Here is an 18,695-nt window from a genome sequence, read left to right as displayed (position 1 = left end):
ACACACAGGGGGGCTCTGACACACAGGGGGCTCTGACACACAGGGGGCTCTGACACACAGGGGGGCTCTGACACACAGGGGGGCTCTGACACACAGGGGGCTCTGACACACAGGGGGGCTCTGACACACAGGGGGCTCTGACACACAGGGGGGCTCTGACACACAGGGGGGCTCTGACACACAGGGGGGCTCTGACACACAGGGGGCTCTGACACACAGGGGGCTCTGACACACAGGGGGCTCTGACACACAGGGGGGCTCTGACACACAGGGGGCTCTGACACACAGGGGGCTCTGACACACAGGGGGCTCTGACACACAGGGGGGCTCTGACACACAGGGGGGCTCTGACACACAGGGGGGCTCTGACACACAGGGGGCTCTGACACACAGGGGGCTCTGACACACAGGGGGGCTCTGACACACAGGGGGGCTCTGACACACAGGGGGCTCTAACACACAGGGGGGCTCTGACACACAGGGGGCTCTGACACACAGGGGGGCTCTGACACACAGGGGGGCTCTGACACACAGGGGGCTCTGACACACAGGGGGGCTCTGATTCCCAACAACATCGATGGCATTTGCAGCTTGCTGAAATAATGTTTCCCCAGCCTTTATCCCCAGTCTGCACATGTACAGAGCTCTATGCTAACACCTCAGCTCTTTTCTGGGAATGTGGGGCTGACAGAGCAGGGGAGGGCTCAATAGACTGACAGGAGACTGAGCTAATAGGGACAGGTATTTATTTTTTCATTGCACCCAGCTTATATCAGGCAAATAATATAGTAAGTACACTGCTGTTAGTGAGACATATCCTGTGTTTAGGATGGGAGACAGCTGGGGGGAGTTAGTTAAGCACTGGATCCCCTCCCTATACACAAGTACTAGATGGATCAGCAGAGAACATTAACAAATGAAAAGTCCCAGTATATTCCCAACATATATAAGAATTGTTCTTCACTTTTTGTAAACCTGCTCTGCAAAGTACAGGGCGAGTTTACAGCACAGCCAGGTAGAGTTTGGAAGGCAGAGCAGTGGGGACTCACATGGAAGAAAACTAACATCCATCCTGTGAGATCTTCATGTTGGGAGAGCTGTATGATGTATGCAGGGGGCGGAAAGCAATGATCGGAACTGCACTGTTGTATCATCTTGCTCCGCCCACCTGTAGAGGAGCTCTCAGTGTCACAGCCCGATCCAGCCAGCCAGACTGATGAGAAATCAAGGCCAGTAGAATGAATTGTTCTCCCTCTGTGCCAGAATGTGGTTGCCGCTGTAGAGAGGAGGCAAGCAATATGTATGGGTGCATCCTCAGCCCACTTTTTGGGCAGACTGTACAATTGAGTGGAGCCATAACCTAAATATTCTCTGCATGCTCATGCTGCTGTCGGCGACCTAGAGCCCCCTCCCACACTCCTCCCACACCCTGCCCAGGGCAGCCGATCCTCCCGCCCACCCCTTGTACCGGCCCTGCTGCCTATAGATGGCAGTGCTGAGCCGATGACGTCACTGAGAATCCAGCTTCAAGATAAAGAGAGCACTGCTATAACCTCGCCTGACGCGGTGGCGTGTGTCCTTAATCTAAGCCAGGCGAAGACGAGCTGAGCCAGGGATTTGTCGGAAGCTGTCTTGCACGTCCACGAGTTCTAGTCTACCCAGGGCTATGTGGATAGGGTTGTGCAACACACACATTTTTTTCCTACATTTTTTTAATTAGTCATTTTATTTATGGTATTTATGATTTTCATTTATTATTTTTATACCCCTTTATATTTATTCATTATTCATTTCATCAAGCACCCATTTTTATACACCATTATTTATTTTTAGATTTACCCATTATTATATATTTTTTTTCTTTTTCTACACCATTTTTTATTTTTCATATGCATTTATTATTTTTATACACCCTGATTCATAGTTATTTTTATATTTATTAATTATTATCCTCATTATTTTTCTTTATTTTTATACACCCTTATTTAGAGTTATTTTTATATTTATTAACTATTATATTTATCATTATTATTTATTTTATACACCCTTTTTTTTTATCTTTATTCTTTAAATTTATTCATCAATGTATCCTTTTTTATTTTTTTATATACATTTTTATTCATTATCTTTATTTTTTTATGTATATTTATACTCTCTTATTTTTTTATTTTATATTACTTTTATTTGTTTATATTTTTAACCTATTTTTTTCCATTCACAATCTTTTATTTATATTTATTTATTATTAATGTCATCGCACACCCATTTTTATTTTTATACACCGTTATTTATTTTTAGATTTACTCATTATTAAGAAAGCGGGGCCCCATTCACAGGGGCCCTGGGGCCCAGGAACCATTCCTAACAAGGAAGAGACCTGGTGTAGTATAAAAGGGGTTTTTAACCGATTCAGCCCTCGGAAGATTTTACCCCCTTCCTGACCAGAGCACTTTTTACGATTCGGCACTGCGTCTCTTTAACTGACAATTGCGCGGTCGTGCGACGTTGTACCCAAACAAAATTGACGTCCTTTTTTTCCCCCCACAAATAGAGCTTTCTTTTGGTGGTATTTGATCACCTCTGTGGTTTTTATTTTTTGCGCTATAAACATAAAAATAGAGCGATAATTTTGAGAAAAAAAAAAGCAATATTTGTTTACTTTTTGCTATAATAAATATCCCCCAAAATATAAAAAAAACCCTTTTTTTTTCCTCAGTTTAGGCCAATATGAATTCTTCTACGTAATTTTAGTTAAAAAAAATCGCAATAAGCGATTGGTTTGTGCAAAATTTATAGCGTCTACAAAACGGGACAGTTTTATGGCACTTTTATTAATTTTTTTTTTTTAATTAGCAATGGCGATCTGCGATTTTTACCGTGACTGCGACATTATGGCGGACAATTTTGACACTATTTTGGGACCATTGTCATTTATACAGCGATCAGTGCTTTAAAAATGCACTGATTACTGTGTAAATGACCCTGGCAGGGAAGGGGTTAACCACTAGGGGGCAGTGAAGGGGTTAAGTGTGTCCTAGGGAGTGATTCTAACTGTTAGGGGGGGATGGGCTTCAACACACAGGACAGTGATCACTGCTCTCGATGACAGGGAGCAGTGATCTCTGTCATGTCACTAGGCAGAATGCTTTGTTTACAAAAGTATCTCCCCGTTCTACCTCTCCGTGACACGATTGCGGGCATCCGACCGACATCGAGTCCACGGGACCCGCTGTCACGGAGGACGTGGCACTCGCGCGCCCGCAACACCGCTTCTTAAAGGGGACATACCTGTTTGCCCTTTTGCCCCCAGTGCCATTCTGCTGATGTACATCAGCGTGCGCTGGTCAGCAAGCGATTAAAATAGAAATGGTAAGCAAAACATTTGTGTATAGATATAAAAAATAAAAAAATTATAAATATCTTTGTTGCCTTTTTTATAAGTGATCACATTCCCTCTGTTCTCAGCTGCATAAGAGCTTGGGGAGGAGAAGCAGCAGCACACTGATCTTCTCAGTGAAAAGCTGTGCAGTGGGGGGGGGGGGGGTGGCAGGACAAGTCTGATCATTGGAGGAGAGCAGGCTGAGTTCCCATCATAGCTAGAGAACTGACCACGCTGTGCTCTCCTGCTTAGTGTGGTCAGTTTTTATTAGGAAAGCAGAGGGACTGACAGACACACCAGGGATTTCACATAAAGGAAGCAAAACAAAGAGAACAGGAGACTTTCTCATACAAGTACATGGTACAGCAGGCACATATCAGGAATAGGAAATGACTAGGAATAGGAAATGACATTGTTGCCAACCATCAGTATTTATACTGGCAGCCAGTAAAAAACAGGCACTTTTCTACTGCCAGTAAATGCCAGTGACAGGAAGAAGTTGCCAGTAAAAAAAGTCTGACGGTTGGCTTGATACTGCACATGTACAATTCTGGTCTGGAGCCGGCCGAGACTATTGAAGTGCCTGCTACAGTGTGTTCGGGCAGCACCGGCAGGGGCGGGTCTACCACAGGTGTGCCTGAGCATGTCGTGTGATGGTGCAAGGGAGCTGAGCAGAGCGGCCGGAGCCTCGTGTGCAGGTCTGTGGGACAGGAGTGGGGCTGTCAGTGCTGTTTGGACTGAAGGGACCACCTGGTGTGGAGAGAGACTGTGATTCAGGAGGAGACGCGTCGTGTCGTTGAGGTGTCCTCATCATCTGTGCTGCTGCACACTGCTGTCAATGTCATTGTGAGAGTCAGTTTCATGTGTGTGCGTGCCTCCCCATTCTTATTTCTTGCCCCGTGAGCTACTTACTATATCAAAAATAAGATAGAAATATATTTTTTTGAAGTTAATATCTACTTTTGGAAAATTCCAGTAAAAACTTGGCTGTGCCAGTAAATTTTGGATGTTGTGTCAGTAAATTTCAATCTGGTAGGTTGGCAGCACTGCACAGTGATCACATGTCAAATGTACACAATGGCTTATAGTCATAGCCAATCATTGTGTACTGTTGTGATCTCTGTGATTGGTCCCTGTGATCACATGGTACAGACAGGGCTAATCACAGCACACCTGTACCATGTGATAGCCAATCACAGCTATTGCAATAATACATAATGACACATGAATTGATGCAATTCATAAAAAATAAGCGAGTACACCCCTCACATTTTGTAAATATTTTATTATCTTTTCATGTGACAACACTGAAGAAATGACACATTGCTACAATGTAAAGTAGTGAGTGTACAGCTTGTATAACAGTGTAAATTTGCTGTCCCCTCAAAATAACTCAACACACAGCCATTAATGTCTAAACCGCTGGCAACAAAAGTGAGTACACCCCTGAAAATTGTGAAAAAGTGAAAATGTCCAAATTGGTCCCAAAGTGTCAATATTTTGTGTGGCCACCATTATTTTCCAGCACTGCCTTAACCCTCTTGGGCATGGAGTTCACCAGAGCTTCACAGGTTGCCACTGGAGTTCTCTTCCCCTCCTCCATGACGACATCACAGAGCTGGTGGATGTTGGAGACCTTGCACTCCTCCACCTTCCGTTTGAGGATGCCCCACAGATGCTCAATAGGGTTTAGGTCTGGAGACATGCTTGGCCAGTCCATCACCTTTACCCTCAGCTTCTTTAGCAAAGCAGTGGTCGTCATGGAGGTGTGTTTGGGGTCGTTATCATGTTGGAATACTGCCCTGCGGCTCAGTCTCTGAAGGGAGGGGATCATGCTCGACTTCAGTATGTGACAGTACATTTTGGCATTCATGGTTCCCTCAATGAACTGTAGCTCCCCAGTGCTGGCAGCACTCATGCAGCCCCAGACCATGACACTCCCACCACCATGCTTGACTGTAGGCAAAAAACACTTGTCTTTGTACTCCTCACCTGGTACCGCCACACAGGCTTGACACCATCTGAACCAAGTAAGTTTATTTTGGTCTCATCCCCAAAAATGGGGATATTTATTACAGCAAAAAGTACAAAATATTGTTTTTTTTTCAAAATTGTCGCTCTTTTTTTGTTTATAGCGCAAAAAATAAAAACCGCAGAGGTGATCAAATACCACCAAAAGAAAGCTCTATTTGTGGGGAAAAAAGGACGTCAATTTTGTTTGGGTGCAACGTCGCACGACCGCGCAATTGTCAATTAAAATGACGCAGTGCCGAATCGCAAAAAATGGCCTGGTCATTCAGCAGCCAAATCTTCCAGGGCTGATGTGGTTAACCACTTGTTTACTGGGCACTTAAACCCCCCTCCAGACCAATTTTCAGCTTTCAGCGCTGTCGCACTTTGAATGACCATTGCGCGGTCATACAACACTGTACCCAAATTAAATTTTTATCATTTTTTCCCACAAATAGAGGTTTCTTTTGATGGCATTCGATCACCTCTGCGGTTTTTATTTTTTGTTAAAAAAATTTAAAAAGACTGAATTTAAAAAAAAATATATATTTTTTTTATATTTTGTTATAAAATGTTGCAAACAGGTAATTTTTCTCCTTCATTGATGTACGCTGATGAGGCTGCACTGATGGTCACCGATGGGCTGCACTGATGGGCACCGATAGGGCGGCACTGGTGGGCACTGAGAGGTGACACTGAGAGGTGGCACTGAAGGGCATTGATAGGTGGCATTGGTGGGCACTGAGAAGTGGCACTGATAGGTGGCACTGATAACTGGCAGTGATGGGCACTGATAGGTTACACTGAAAGGCAGCACTGCTAGGTGGCACTGATTGGCACCACTGGTGGGCATTGATAGGTGGCACTTGTGGGAATTGACAGGTGGCACTGGCAGGTGGCACTGGCAAGCACAGAGGAGGAGGCAGATGTGCCTCCTTCCTCTTCGGGACCGATGTCCCTTGAACATAAGCCGGTGATCAGCTTTTTTTTCTCCTCACACTGTCAGCGTGAGGAGATAAAAAAAACAATTACCGAGCTTTTGTTTACACACGTGATCAGATGTCATTGGCTGACAGCTGATTACGTGGTAAGGGGCCGCGATCGGCCCCTTACTCGGATCGGTGATCACCCGAGTCTCGGTTAATCACGCCGCGCGTGCCCTGCAGGGGGAGCGCTGGGAGCGCGCAAAGGGGAGGACGTCCTATGATGGCCTCCCAGAAATTCAGGTCAATGCTGGGGCCATCATTCGGCTACAGCACGGACCTCAAGTGGTTAAAGTATAACTAAAGGCAAAACTTTTGTTTTTTGTTTTTTTTTTTTTAGATAGAGGGCAGAGAGATTAGAACACCTGTCAATTTTGATTGCTGTCTCTGCCCCCATTATGGAGATTCTCCCTCTGTTTGTCCTGTTTACCATTATCATTGAAAAGGAAAAAAAAAAGGAGATCCCACATTTTTGGATTGTCCCCTGAAAAGTAATAGAGGGGGAAATCTTCCAATGGGGCATGAGTTCTGGTGACCTGGGGGTCCCCAAGGGATTCCCCTCATTTTCTGGTATTTCCTCTCACTTCCTTTTTTGGCTATGGGACAGGAAGTGAAGGGAAGTCTCCCTGCATTGGGACACAAATGGTGAAAAAAAAAAAAATCTGACAGGGGTTATCATAGTTGCCAAGATTGTAAAAAAAAAAAAAGTGGAACACTTTTGTGGCTGTAGGCGGAGCCGTACAATAATTAGGGGGAGAGGGGGAAAGGGGAAGAGGGAAATGACGCGACAGCAGCCCCAGATCCTACACAATAAAAATATGTGTATTCTAGAAAGTTTAACAATCAGCAGATAAAGTCACTCCAAAGACATGTTGGTAGGTTAATTGGATCCTGTCTAAAATTGTCCCTAGTATGTATGAATGTGAGTTAGGGACCTTAGATTGTAAGCTCCTTGAGGGTAGGGACTGATGTGAATGTACAATGTATATGTAAAGCGCTGCGTAAATTGACGGCGCTATATAAGTACCTGAAATAAAATAAATAAATAAATAAATAAAGTTACTCCAAACACCTGGTGTTAGCACTTCAATCATCCCGGCACCATGGTTGTTATGGTGTCAGGATGATTAAAGAGCCCCCACCTCACACCAGGAGTCCCCGGCGGAGCCCCCCCTCACACCAGGAGTCCCCGGCGGAGCCCCCCCTCACACCAGAAGTCCCCGGCGGAGCCCCCCCTCACACCAGGAGTCCCCGGCGGAGCCCCCCCTCACACCAGGAGTCCCCGGCGGAGCCCCCCCTCACACCAGAAGTCCCCGGCGGAGCCCCCCCTCACACCAGAAGTCCCCGGCGGAGCCCCCCCTCACACCAGGAGTCCCCGGCGGAGCCCCCCCTCACACCAGGAGTCCCCGGCGGAGCCCCCCCTCACACCAGAAGTCCCCGGCGGAGCCCCCCCTCACACCAGGAGTCCACGGTGGAGCTCCCCCTCGCATCAGGAGTCCTCGGCGGAGCCCCCCCTCGCATCAGGAGTCCCCGGCGGAGCTCCCCCTCGCATCAGGAGTCCCCAGGGAAGCCCCCCCTCGCATCAGGAGTCCCCGGCGGAGCTCCCCCTCGCATCAGGAGTCCCCGGCGGAGGCCCCCCCTCGCATCAGGAGTCCCCGGCGGAGCCCCCCCTCGCATCAGGAGTCCCCGGCGGAGCTCCACCTCGCATCAGGAGTCCCCGGCGAAGCCCCCCCTCGCATCAGGAGTCCCCGGCGGAGCCCCCCTCGCATCAGGAGTCCCCGGCGGAGCCCCCCTCGCATCAGGAGTCCCCGGCGGAGCCCCCCCTCGCATCAGAAGTCTCCGGCGGAGCCCCCCCTCGCATCAGGAGTCCCCGGCGGAGCCCCCCCTCGCATCAGGAGTCCCCGGCGAAGCCCCCCCTCGCATCAGGAGTCCCCGGCGGAGCTCCCCCTCGCATCAGGAGTCCCCAGGGAAGCCCCCCCTCGCATCAGGAGTCCCCGGCGGAGCTCCCCCTCGCATCAGGAGTCCCCGGCGGAGGACCCCCTCGCATCAGGAGTCCCCGGCGGAGCCCCCCCTCGCATCAGGAGCCCCCGGCGGAGCCCCCCTCGCATCAGGAGTCCCCGGCGGAGCCCCCCCTCGCATCAGAAGTCTCCGGCGGAGCCCCCCCTCGCATCAGGAGTCCCCGGCGGAGCCCCCGCTCGCATCAGGTGTCCCCAGTGGAGCCCCCCTTACGATTCCCAGAGCTTTTCTTCCAATAATAATAATCCAAAAAGTGACAAAAAAAACAAACGAAACTTCATATTAAGTGTAACTAATGAATCCATAGAACCACTGTGCAAATAGAATATAAAAAAGCAATAAATACGACACTCTAAAATAAGTAATGGTAGTGCAACTAGGTGATCTGTGCAATAATAATATAGAATAAATATATATAAATAATGACAGATAAAAATCCACACAAGTGCAATAAATAATAATTAAGTCCAATGGTATCAAAAAGGTGCTTAGATCAGTGAAGAAACGTGCCCTTGGTAAAAAGGTCCCATAGACGATACAATCAAAATTGATAAAACAGCTCCACGATCCTCCTCAAAATGACTCTCCTAGGGATCTCTCGTCCTAACACCGCATAGGATTTTCCCTATAGAACCTCCATTCACGTGGTTGTTTTACATTTCTATTATATTCATTTTTTTGAGCAATATTTATTATACTTTTTTGAGCGTCACTTAATCATCAGTTTTTTACACCATTTATATTTTAATTTGATTGAGCGCTACATTCATTTAATATTTTGTTACCTACATTTACTAGCGCCTGGGTTGTCCACTATTTGCGCCTGAATTATGCCTACTCTACATGAATGGGTGCCCGGATTGCGCCTACTTGACCCCTATTAGCGGCTCAGTTGCTGCTGCTCTGTACCAGCCGATTTAGATAGCTACAGCTTGTGCGCAAGTGTGGTAGAGCAGAGAGCGCCCCTTCAAGCCCAGCAGCGTGCGGGTGTGATTTCCAATGCTGCCTATCAGTGCCGGGACAAGGTCACCCAGTGCCCAGGGCGAACATACCAGATTGCGCCCCCCCCCATTTACAGTGCAAGGGTTCAGTAGCAAGTGATGCAGAGCTCAGGAATGGAAAAAAAAAACATATTAAGGATTGTGGAAATAGGGTTCAGAAGACTGGTATAAAACCCAATATGTTATATATTGCAGTTTAACAATCATTAGATGTGGTGGCTGCATTAGTTTTATTTTAGGCTTTTCCCCTCTGTTTTCACCTGGCGATCTGGCCAGTGGCATATGTCCTGTATTAGAGTGCCCCCAATCTGGATAAAGGAGCACAGAAGGCACAGCTGATAGCAGCATAGTCAGTCTGGGAAGGAGGGTAGTGTTAGATGTACTAGCAGATTTAGCCAAACTCAATAGCCTATGAAAAACAGGATCACACATTCTCCACACTTCAGCACACTGGACTCCTCTACTTTCTGCTCTGCTGTCTAAAGTCAACATGGGAAAGAGAATGAGGAGGACACGCTCTGACACACAGGGGGGCTCTGACACACAGGGGGGCTCTGACACACAGGGGGCTCTGACACACAGGGGGGCTCTGACACACAGGGGGCTCTGACACACAGGGGGGCTCTGACACACAGGGGGGCTCTGACACACAGGGGGGCTCTGACACACAGGGGGCTCTGACACACAGGGGGCTCTGACACACAGGGGGGCTCTGACACACAGGGGGGCTCTGACACACAGGGGGCTCTGACACACAGGGGGGCTCTGACACACAGGGGGGCTCTGACACACAGGGGGGCTCTGACACACAGGGGGCTCTGACACACAGGGGGCTCTGACACACAGGGGGGCTCTGACACACAGGGGGGCTCTGACACACAGGGGGCTCTGACACACAGGGGGGCTCTGACACACAGGGGGGCTCTGACACACAGGGGGCTCTGACACACAGGGGGGCTCTGACACACAGGGGGGCTCTGACACACAGGGGGCTCTGACACACAGGGGGGCTCTGACACACAGGGGGGCTCTGACACACAGGGGGGCTCTGACACACAGGGGGCTCTGACACACAGGGGGGCTCTGACACACAGGGGGCTCTGACACACAGGGGGGCTCTGACACACAGGGGGCTCTGACACACAGGGGGGCTCTGACACACAGGGGGCTCTGACACACAGGGGGGCTCTGACACACAGGGGGCTCTGACACACAGGGGGCTCTAACACACAGGGGGCTCTGACACACAGGGGGGCTCTGACATACAGGGGGCTCTGACACACAGGGGGGCTCTGACACACAGGGGGGCTCTGACACACAGGGGGCACTGACACACAGGGGGGGCTCTGACACACAGGGGGGCTCTGACACACAGGGGGGCTCTGACACACAGGGGGGCTCTGACACACAGGGGGGCTCTGACACACAGGGGGGCTCTCTGTGCTCTGACACACAGGGGGGCTCTGACACACAGGGGGGCTCTGACACACAGGGGGGCTCTGACACACAGGGGGGCTCTGACACACAGGGGGGCTCTGACACACAGGGGGCTCTGACACACAGGGGGGCTCTGACACACAGGGGGGCTCTGACACACAGGGGGGCTCTGACACACAGGGGGCTCTGACACACAGGGGGGCTCTGACACACAGGGGGGCTCTGACACACAGGGGGCTCTGACACACAGGGGGGCTCTGACACACAGGGGGGCTCTGATTCCCAACAACATCGATGGCATTTGCAGCTTGCTGAAATAATGTTTCCCCAGCCTTTATCCCCAGTCTGCACATGTACAGAGCTCTATGCTAACACCTCAGCTCTTTTCTGGGAATGTGGGGCTGACAGAGCAGGGGAGGGCTCAATAGACTGACAGGAGACTGAGCTAATAGGGACAGGTATTTATTTTTTCATTGCACCCAGCTTATATCAGGCAAATAATATAGTAAGTACACTGCTGTTAGTGAGACATATCCTGTGTTTAGGATGGGAGACAGCTGGGGGGAGTTAGTTAAGCACTGGATCCCCTCCCTATACACAAGTACTAGATGGATCAGCAGAGAACATTAACAAATGAAAAGTCCCAGTATATTCCCAACATATATAAGAATTGTTCTTCACTTTTTGTAAACCTGCTCTGCAAAGTACAGGGCGAGTTTACAGCACAGCCAGGTAGAGTTTGGAAGGCAGAGCAGTGGGGACTCACATGGAAGAAAACTAACATCCATCCTGTGAGATCTTCATGTTGGGAGAGCTGTATGATGTATGCAGGGGGCGGAAAGCAATGATCGGAACTGCACTGTTGTATCATCTTGCTCCGCCCACCTGTAGAGGAGCTCTCAGTGTCACAGCCCGATCCAGCCAGCCAGACTGATGAGAAATCAAGGCCAGTAGAATGAATTGTTCTCCCTCTGTGCCAGAATGTGGTTGCCGCTGTAGAGAGGAGGCAAGCAATATGTATGGGTGCATCCTCAGCCCACTTTTTGGGCAGACTGTACAATTGAGTGGAGCCATAACCTAAATATTCTCTGCATGCTCATGCTGCTGTCGGCGACCTAGAGCCCCCTCCCACACTCCTCCCACACCCTGCCCAGGGCAGCCGATCCTCCCGCCCACCCCTTGTACCGGCCCTGCTGCCTATAGATGGCAGTGCTGAGCCGATGACGTCACTGAGAATCCAGCTTCAAGATAAAGAGAGCACTGCTATAACCTCGCCTGACGCGGTGGCGTGTGTCCTTAATCTAAGCCAGGCGAAGACGAGCTGAGCCAGGGAGTTGTCGGAAGCTGTCTTGCACGTCCACGAGTTCTAGTCTACCCAGGGCTATGTGGATAGGGTTGTGCAACACACACATTTTTTTCCTACATTTTTTTAATTAGTCATTTTATTTATGGTATTTATGATTTTCATTTATTATTTTTATACCCCTTTATATTTATTCATTATTCATTTCATCAAGCACCCATTTTTATACACCATTATTTATTTTTAGATTTACCCATTATTATATTTTTTTTTTCTTTTTCTACACCATTTTTTATTTTTCATATGCATTTATTATTTTTATACACCCTGATTCATAGTTATTTTTATATTTATTAATTATTATCCTCATTATTTTTCTTTATTTTTATACACCCTTATTTAGAGTTATTTTTATATTTATTAACTATTATATTTATCATTATTATTTATTTTATACACCCTTTTTTTTTATCTTTATTCTTTAAATTTATTCATAAATGTATCCTTTTTTATTTTTTTATATACATTTTTATTCATTATCTTTATTTTTTTATGTATATTTATACTCTCTTATTTTTTTATTTTATATTACTTTTATTTGTTTATATTTTTAACCTATTTTTTTCCATTCACAATCTTTTATTTATATTTATTTATTATTAATGTCATCGCACACCCATTTTTATTTTTATACACCGTTATTTATTTTTAGATTTACTCATTATTAAGAAAGCGGGGCCCCATTCACAGGGGCCCTGGGGCCCAGGAACCATTCCTAACAAGGAAGAGACCTGGTGTAGTATAAAAGGGGTTTTTAACCGATTCAGCCCTCGGAAGATTTTACCCCCTTCCTGACCAGAGCACTTTTTACGATTCGGCACTGCGTCTCTTTAACTGACAATTGCGCGGTCGTGCGACGTTGTACCCAAACAAAATTGACGTCCTTTTTTTCCCCCCACAAATAGAGCTTTCTTTTGGTGGTATTTGATCACCTCTGTGGTTTTTATTTTTTGCGCTATAAACATAAAAATAGAGCGATAATTTTGAGAAAAATAAAGCAATATTTTTTTACTTTTTGCTATAATAAATATCCCCCAAAATATAAAAAAAACCCTTTTTTTTCCTCAGTTTAGACCAATATGAATTCTTCTACGTAATTTTAGTTAAAAAAAATCGCAATAAGCGATTGGTTTGTGCAAAATTTATAGCGTCTACCAAACGGGACAGTTTTATGGCATTTTTATTAATTATTTTTTTTTAATTAGCAATGGCGATCTGCGATTTTTACCGTGACTGCGACATTATGGCGGACAATTTTGACACTATTTTGGGACCATTGTCATTTATACAGCGATCAGTGCTTTAAAAATGCACTGATTACTGTGTAAATGACCCTGGCAGGGAAGGGGTTAACCACTAGGGGGCAGTGAAGGGGTTAAGTGTGTCCTAGGGAGTGATTCTAACTGTTAGGGGGGGATGGGCTTCAACACACAGGACAGTGATCACTGCTCTCGATGACAGGGAGCAGTGATCTCTGTCATGTCACTAGGCAGAACGGGGAAATGCTTTGTTTACAAAAGTATCTCCCCGTTCTACCTCTCCGTGACACGATTGCGGGCATCCGACCGACATCGAGTCCACGGGACCCGCTGTCACGGAGGACGTGGCACTCGCGCGCCCGCAACACCGCTTCTTAAAGGGGACATACCTGTTTGCCCTTTTGCCCCCAGTGCCATTCTGCTGATGTACATCAGCGTGCGCTGGTCAGCAAGCGATTAAAATAGAAATGGTAAGCAAAACATTTGTGTATAGATATAAAAAATAAAAAAATTATAAATATCTTTGTTGCCTTTTTTATAAGTGATCACATTCCCTCTGTTCTCAGCTGCATAAGAGCTTGGGGAGGAGAAGCAGCAGCACACTGATCTTCTCAGTGAAAAGCTGTGCAGTGGGGGGGGGGGTGTCAGGACAAGTCTGATCATTGGAGGAGAGCAGGCTGAGTTCCCATCATAGCTAGAGAACTGACCACGCTGTGCTCTCCTGCTTAGTGTGGTCAGTTTTTATTAGGAAAGCAGAGGGACTGACAGACACACCAGGGATTTCACATAAAGGAAGCAAAACAAAGAGAACAGGAGACTTTCTCATACAAGTACATGGTACAGCAGGCACATATCAGGAATAGGAAATGTTGGGGTAACAAACGCCTTCCATTCTGGGCCAATTCTGACATCTCTCTCATACACGGAACAATTCGTTTTTTTTTTTCTTGGAACCCACAAATATTATATATTTTATAATCAGAGACCTTGGAGATTAAAAATGGTGGGTGTTGCAGTTTTTTATGTCACAAGATATTTGCATAGTGGATTATCAATTATCAAACTTTTTAGGAAAAAAATACACTGAGTTTTAGTACAAAGAAATGCAGTCTAATACTCAGTTGTTTGGTAAAAAAAAAAAAAATGTTCCGCCGAGTATATAGACACCTAACACGCCATGCTTTAAAATTGTGTATGCCCGTGGAACAGCGCTAAACTATATTACCTAAAAATTTTCATAGGAGACACTTTAAAAGCCTTGACAGGTTACCAATTCAGAGTTACACAGGAGGTTTAAATTTTTTTTGGATTAACTTTATTGCTATCACAAGGGATGTAGTGTCAGTTAGGTATAGTGCAGTGAGTAGTGTCAGTTGTGTATAGTGCAGTGAGTGGTGTTAGTTATGTATAGTCCAGTGAGTAGTGTCAGGTAGAGTGCAGTGAGTGGTGTCAGTTATGTATAGTGCAGTGAGTAGTGTCAGTTATGTATAGTGCAGTGAGTGGTGTCAGTTATGTATAGTGCAGTGAGTAGTGTCAGTTATGTATAGTGCAGTGAGTGGTGTCAGTTATGTATAGTGCAGTGAGTGGTGTTAGTTATGTATAGTCCAGTGAGTGGTGTTAGTTATGTATAGTCCAGTGAGTAGTGTCAGGTAGAGTGCAGTGAGTGGTGTCAGTTATGTATAGTGCAGTGAGTAGTGTCAGTTATGTATAGTGCAGTGAGTAGTGTCAGTTAGGTATAGTGCAGTAAGTGGTGTCAGTTATGTAGAGCTGTGTGTACTGTCCCATATCATAGTGTGGGAGTGCTGTGCTGACTCTGCAGTATTTCAGGTCAGAGTTCAGTCTGTACTTTGTTTTCCTGCAGATTGCCCTGATCTCACAGACGGACGGACGGTGATGGAGGAGAAGAGGATTCTGTGTATTGGACTCGTCTGTCTGGACATCATCAGTGTGGTGGACAAATACCCCGAGGAGGACTCCGACACCAGGTGAGCTCACATGTCTGTATACCTCTTCACCCCCCAATGGAAATGCTCCCTGACCAACCGCTCTTCAACCCCTATCTAAACTCCACCATTCTATATGCCCTTTCTCTGACCACCCTCAAGGTGCCCCCTCTCTGACCAACTACCGGGAGCCCCTTTTCCAACCCCCCCAGATGCCCTCTCTCTGACTAACCCCAAGATGTCCCCACTCTGACCAACCACTAGGTTCACTCTGTCTAAACCCTCGCCCCTAGATGCCTTCTCTCTGACCACACACAGATGTCCCCACTCTGACTACCCCCCATGTACCCCCACCCTGACCACCCTCCAAGTACCCCCACCTTGACCACCCCCAAGTGCCTCACTCTGCCAACCCCTCAGGTAACCCCTCACTGCCCACCATACAGGTGTTCCCTCTCTGCCCACCCCCAGTCTTTCCCTCTCTGCCCACTTCCCAGGTGTCCCCTCTCTGCCCACTTCCAAGGTTTTCCCTCTCTGATCACCCACAGGTGTCCCCTCTTTGCCCACCCCTATGTGTCCTCTCTCTCTGCCCACCCCCAAGTGTTCCCTCTCTGCCCATACCCCAGTTATTCCCTCTCTGACCACCCACAGGTGTCCCCTTTCTGCCCATACCCCAGGTATTCCCTCTCTGACCACCCCCAGGTGTCCCCTGTTTGCCCAGCGTCAGGTGTCCCCTATTTGCCCATCCCCAGGTGTCCCCTCTCTGCCCATACCCCAGTTATTCCCTCTCTGACCACCCACAGGTGTCCCCTTTCTGCCCATACCCCAGGTATTCCCTCTCTGACCACCCCCAGGTGTCCCCTGTTTGCTCAGCGTCAGGTGTCCCCTATTTGCCCATCCCCAGGTGTCCCCTCTCTGCCCACTGCCCAGGTGACCTCTCTTTGCCCACCCCCAGGTGTCCCCTCTCTGCCCACCTCAAGTGGCCCCTCTCTGACCACTCCAGGTATCCCCTCTCTGCCCACCACAGGTGCCCCCTCTCTGACAACCCCCAGATGTCCCCACTTTTTGCCCCATCCCAGGCATCCTCTCTATGATCCCCCTCTAAGGGTCCCCTCTCTGCCCACCCGAGGTATCTCCTCTCTGACCACCCACAGGTGTCCCCTCTCTTTGCCCAACCCCAGGTGTCCTCTTTATGACCATCCCCAAGTGTCCCCTCTCTCACCCATCAGTGTCTCCTCTCTGACCACCCTGGGTGTCCCCTCTCTGATCACCCCCAGGTATCTCCTCTCTGACCACTCCAATGTGTGCCCTTTCTGCTGACCTCCCAGGTCTCCCCTCTCTGATCACTCCCAGGTATCTCCTCTCTGACCACCCCTAGGTGTGCCCTTTCTGCTGACCTCCCTGGTGTCCCCTCTCCGCCCACTACCCATGTGACCTCTCCTTGCCCACCTCCAGGTGTCCCCTCTCTGCTGATCCCCCAGGTGTCCCATCACTGCCCACCAAAGGTGTCTCCTGACTGCCCACCCTGACCACCTCCAGGTGTTCCCCCTCTGCCCACCCCCCCAGATGTCAGCTCTTTGCACCCCCCCACCCAGGTGTTCCTGTCTGCCCACTTCCTGTCTGCCCCTTACAGCAGACCGGAAATTGTACAAGTGCACAAAAATCATCAGAAGGAACAGGGAATAATCATTCCCTCAATCAAATTAGAAAATCCACCCAAAAACACCACCGCACACAATGCAACCTTTGATGGTGGAATCAAATGCTAATCATAGGCAGAAATTGGACAATTGGATTGTAGTGTGTATGTGCATGGTCTGTGCCTCCTCCATGTGTCTGACACACCACTGACCACTGACCAGGTACTGGGGGGTCTACACTTCTACTATAGGGATGAGCCGGCCAATCGGAGATCAGAAAATGACATGGGGACATGTCCGGATACTGTACAGCCTGCGGCCAGACAAAGCTCACCAAGTATTGTTTTACCGCTGCCAGAAACCGGTTGAGCAAGTCCACATTACCAGTTGGTGCTGGGATCTTAATAAGACAGACACCTAGTATGTGTCATGGAGTTGTAAAACACAAATTTATTAGCAAACACTAACTGGCAGACAACTAATCAGCTGCAGCAAGAGTTGCAACAGCAGACCTCCTTAGAGGGACATCAGCAAGTGAACCTGTCTCTACAGCAATAGATTTGAGCCCTGTCAGAGAGGCAGATTGGTGGCACATAGGGAACAGCTGCTGAAAATGGTCCCTGACAAATTATGTTTAAGCCCACCTTGGCATCTGTGAGATAGCTCTGGAAAGTGGAAAGTGAAAAGGTTCCAGAGGAGCAGTGGGTAGATGTTCTGTCTGTCTGATATGAGGGACAAGGCAGAGTGAGCCTTATGCTTTAACCCTGTTTTCCCACTCGGCCTGTCATTCTCCTTTCTGCGGCACAGTTGCCCACATTGGAAAGTATTAGCACTGAATTTTTTCCTGTAAGGGATCACTAACTCTCCCGGGAAGCTATCAACGACTTAATAATTCCACACGAGATGCGACACTGGATGTATCTCCAAATTCGTCACTTTCTGACTTCTCAGAGCTCTATCACATCCTGGATGAAACCATTGTCAATGCTGGAGGCCATCTGTACTTGTACCCAACCACAAAGACGCGTGATATCCACTCTCTACAGCTCACTTCTAGACCTCACCCCCATATCCATGTCCCCAACCTGTCGGCATGGGCTCAGAAGTTAAACCATGCCTTTTTAGACGTGGATTGGGAGAAAAACATTTGTACCTTTGTTCATATGGGTTTGCTTAATGTTGCAAATCAAGAAAACGGGTACAAAGTCTTCTCTCGATGGTATAGTACTCCATCTTTGTACCATAAACCCTACGGTTTCTAACCTCTGTTGGCGATGTGGAACAGAAGTTGGTACCATGCTTCATGTGTGGTGGACGTGTCCCAATCTTCAGGCCTTCTGGACTATAATCAATAGTCACTTCCTACAACATAGATTATACCCTGGCGCGATTCTTGTTGCACCATTCCTCCCTGGAAAAAAAAAAAAAGTACAATAAATCTTTGGCAATGTGCATGGTAAACGCAACAAAGCTACGCAAATGGATTTGCAAGATTAACAACATGGAGGAGATGGATTACTTGATTCACATTTTGTAGGATAGGATGTCTAAATTTACAACTACGTGGTATTGTTGGCTGGATTTCAAAGAGACCACTGAAAATAGGTCCTATTTTTAGGTAGGTAAGATCAAGCTAACAGAATAAGACAGTATACTAAATAGTG

General features: G+C 47.7%; 1 protein-coding gene across 5 annotated transcripts in view; it reads left to right on the top strand.

The window, feature by feature from the left end:
* The window catches only part of KHK (ketohexokinase), a 213,405-nt gene that overhangs the window by 170,861 nt on the left and 23,849 nt on the right, over window positions 1-18,695 (top strand). For all 5 annotated transcript variants that reach the window (XM_073624743.1, XM_073624747.1, XM_073624746.1 and 2 more), the window contains one exon: window positions 15,310-15,433. In XM_073624743.1, the coding sequence (XP_073480844.1) occupies window positions 15,310-15,433 (124 nt within the window). The remainder of the gene's footprint in view (window positions 1-15,309; window positions 15,434-18,695) is intronic.

The sequence above is a fragment of the Aquarana catesbeiana genome, linkage group LG04, assembly GCF_042186555.1.
Source record: "Aquarana catesbeiana isolate 2022-GZ linkage group LG04, ASM4218655v1, whole genome shotgun sequence".
Taxonomy (NCBI): Eukaryota; Metazoa; Chordata; class Amphibia; order Anura; family Ranidae; genus Aquarana; species Aquarana catesbeiana.
This window is presented reverse-complemented; position numbering and strand designations above follow the sequence as displayed.